Genomic DNA, 1141 nt, shown 5'->3' with positions numbered 1-1141 from the left:
CAGTGGGGGGGGAAGGTGTCCCGGGGGGGGGTGTCCCCAAGGAATGTCCCCAGGGCTTGTCCTCAAGGTGCATCTGCAAGGAGATGCCCTCAAGGGGTGTCCCCAAGGGGTGTCCCCAAGGAGATGTCCCCAAAGGGTGTCTGCAAGGGGTATCCCCAAGTTGGTGTCTCCAAAAGGGGTGTCACCAAGAGGGGAGGTCGCCAAGGGGGTGTCCCCAAGGAGAAGGGGGGGGGTATCGTAAAGGGAGTGTCACCAAGGGGATGTCACCAGGGGTTGTTCCCAAGGGATGTCCCCGGAGGATGTCACATGGGGTGTCACCAAGAGGATGTCACCAAGAGGTGTCCCCAAGGGATGTCCCCACGGGGGACCACAAGATGTGTCCCCAGGGGATGTCCCCAAGGGGGTGTCACCAAAGGGGTGTCCACCAGAGGTGTCTACAAGGAGCTATGACCAAGGAGGTGTCCACCAGGGGATGTCCCAAGGCATGTCCCCAGGGGATGTCTCCAAGAAGGTGTCCCCCAGGGATGTGTCCCAGGGATGTCCCCAAGGAGGTGTCCTCAAGGGATGTCCCCAAGGAGGTGTCCCCAGGGATGTCCCCAAGGAGGTGTCCCCAAGAAGGTGTCCACCAGAGGATGTCCCCAGGGATGTCCCTAGGGGTGTCCCCAAGGGGTGTCCCCAAGGGATGTCCACCAGGGATGTCCCCAATGGAGTATCACTAAGGGATGTCCCCAAGGCAGTGTCCCTGGGAGATGTGCCCCAGGGATGTCCCCAAGGGATGTGCCCCAGGGATGTCCCCAAGGGACGTCCCCAAGGAGGTGTTCCCAAGGGATGACCCCAGGGATGTCCCCAAGGTGTCCCCAGGGATATCCCCAAGGAGGTGTCCCCAAAGGGTGTCCCTAAGGGGTGTCCCAAAGGATGTCCCCAGGGATGTCCCTGTGTCCCCAGGCTCAGAGTACACCCAGGCTGAAGCCCTGATCCTCACCTACTCCCTCAACAACTTCCTCCCCGAGGACCCGCGGCGCCAGTGGGTGCTGGGCTGGGAGCAGCAGTTCCTGAGGGTCATCCAGGACTTCCAGAGGTCCCACCCCAACCTCTCCATCGCCTTCATGGCTGAGGTCAGGACCCACCAGCTCACTCAGGG

General features: G+C 61.9%; 1 protein-coding gene across 1 annotated transcript in view; it reads left to right on the top strand.

Moving 5' to 3' along the window:
- NPC1L1 (NPC1-like 1) overlaps window positions 1-1141 on the top strand; it is a gene marked incomplete at its 3' end in the record, with an annotated part of 10947 nt that overhangs the window by 8499 nt on the left and 1307 nt on the right. The window contains exon 3 of the mRNA XM_010007114.1: window positions 946-1115. Within this exon, the coding sequence (XP_010005416.1) occupies window positions 946-1115 (170 nt within the window). The remainder of the gene's footprint in view (window positions 1-945; window positions 1116-1141) is intronic.

This window comes from Chaetura pelagica, unplaced genomic scaffold (genome assembly GCF_000747805.2).
Source record: "Chaetura pelagica isolate M959 unplaced genomic scaffold, ChaPel_1.0 scaffold1780, whole genome shotgun sequence".
In the NCBI taxonomy this organism is placed as follows: Eukaryota; Metazoa; Chordata; class Aves; order Apodiformes; family Apodidae; genus Chaetura; species Chaetura pelagica.
The sequence above is the reverse complement of the archived record's forward strand: the minus strand, read 5'-3'. Positions and strand labels throughout refer to the sequence as shown.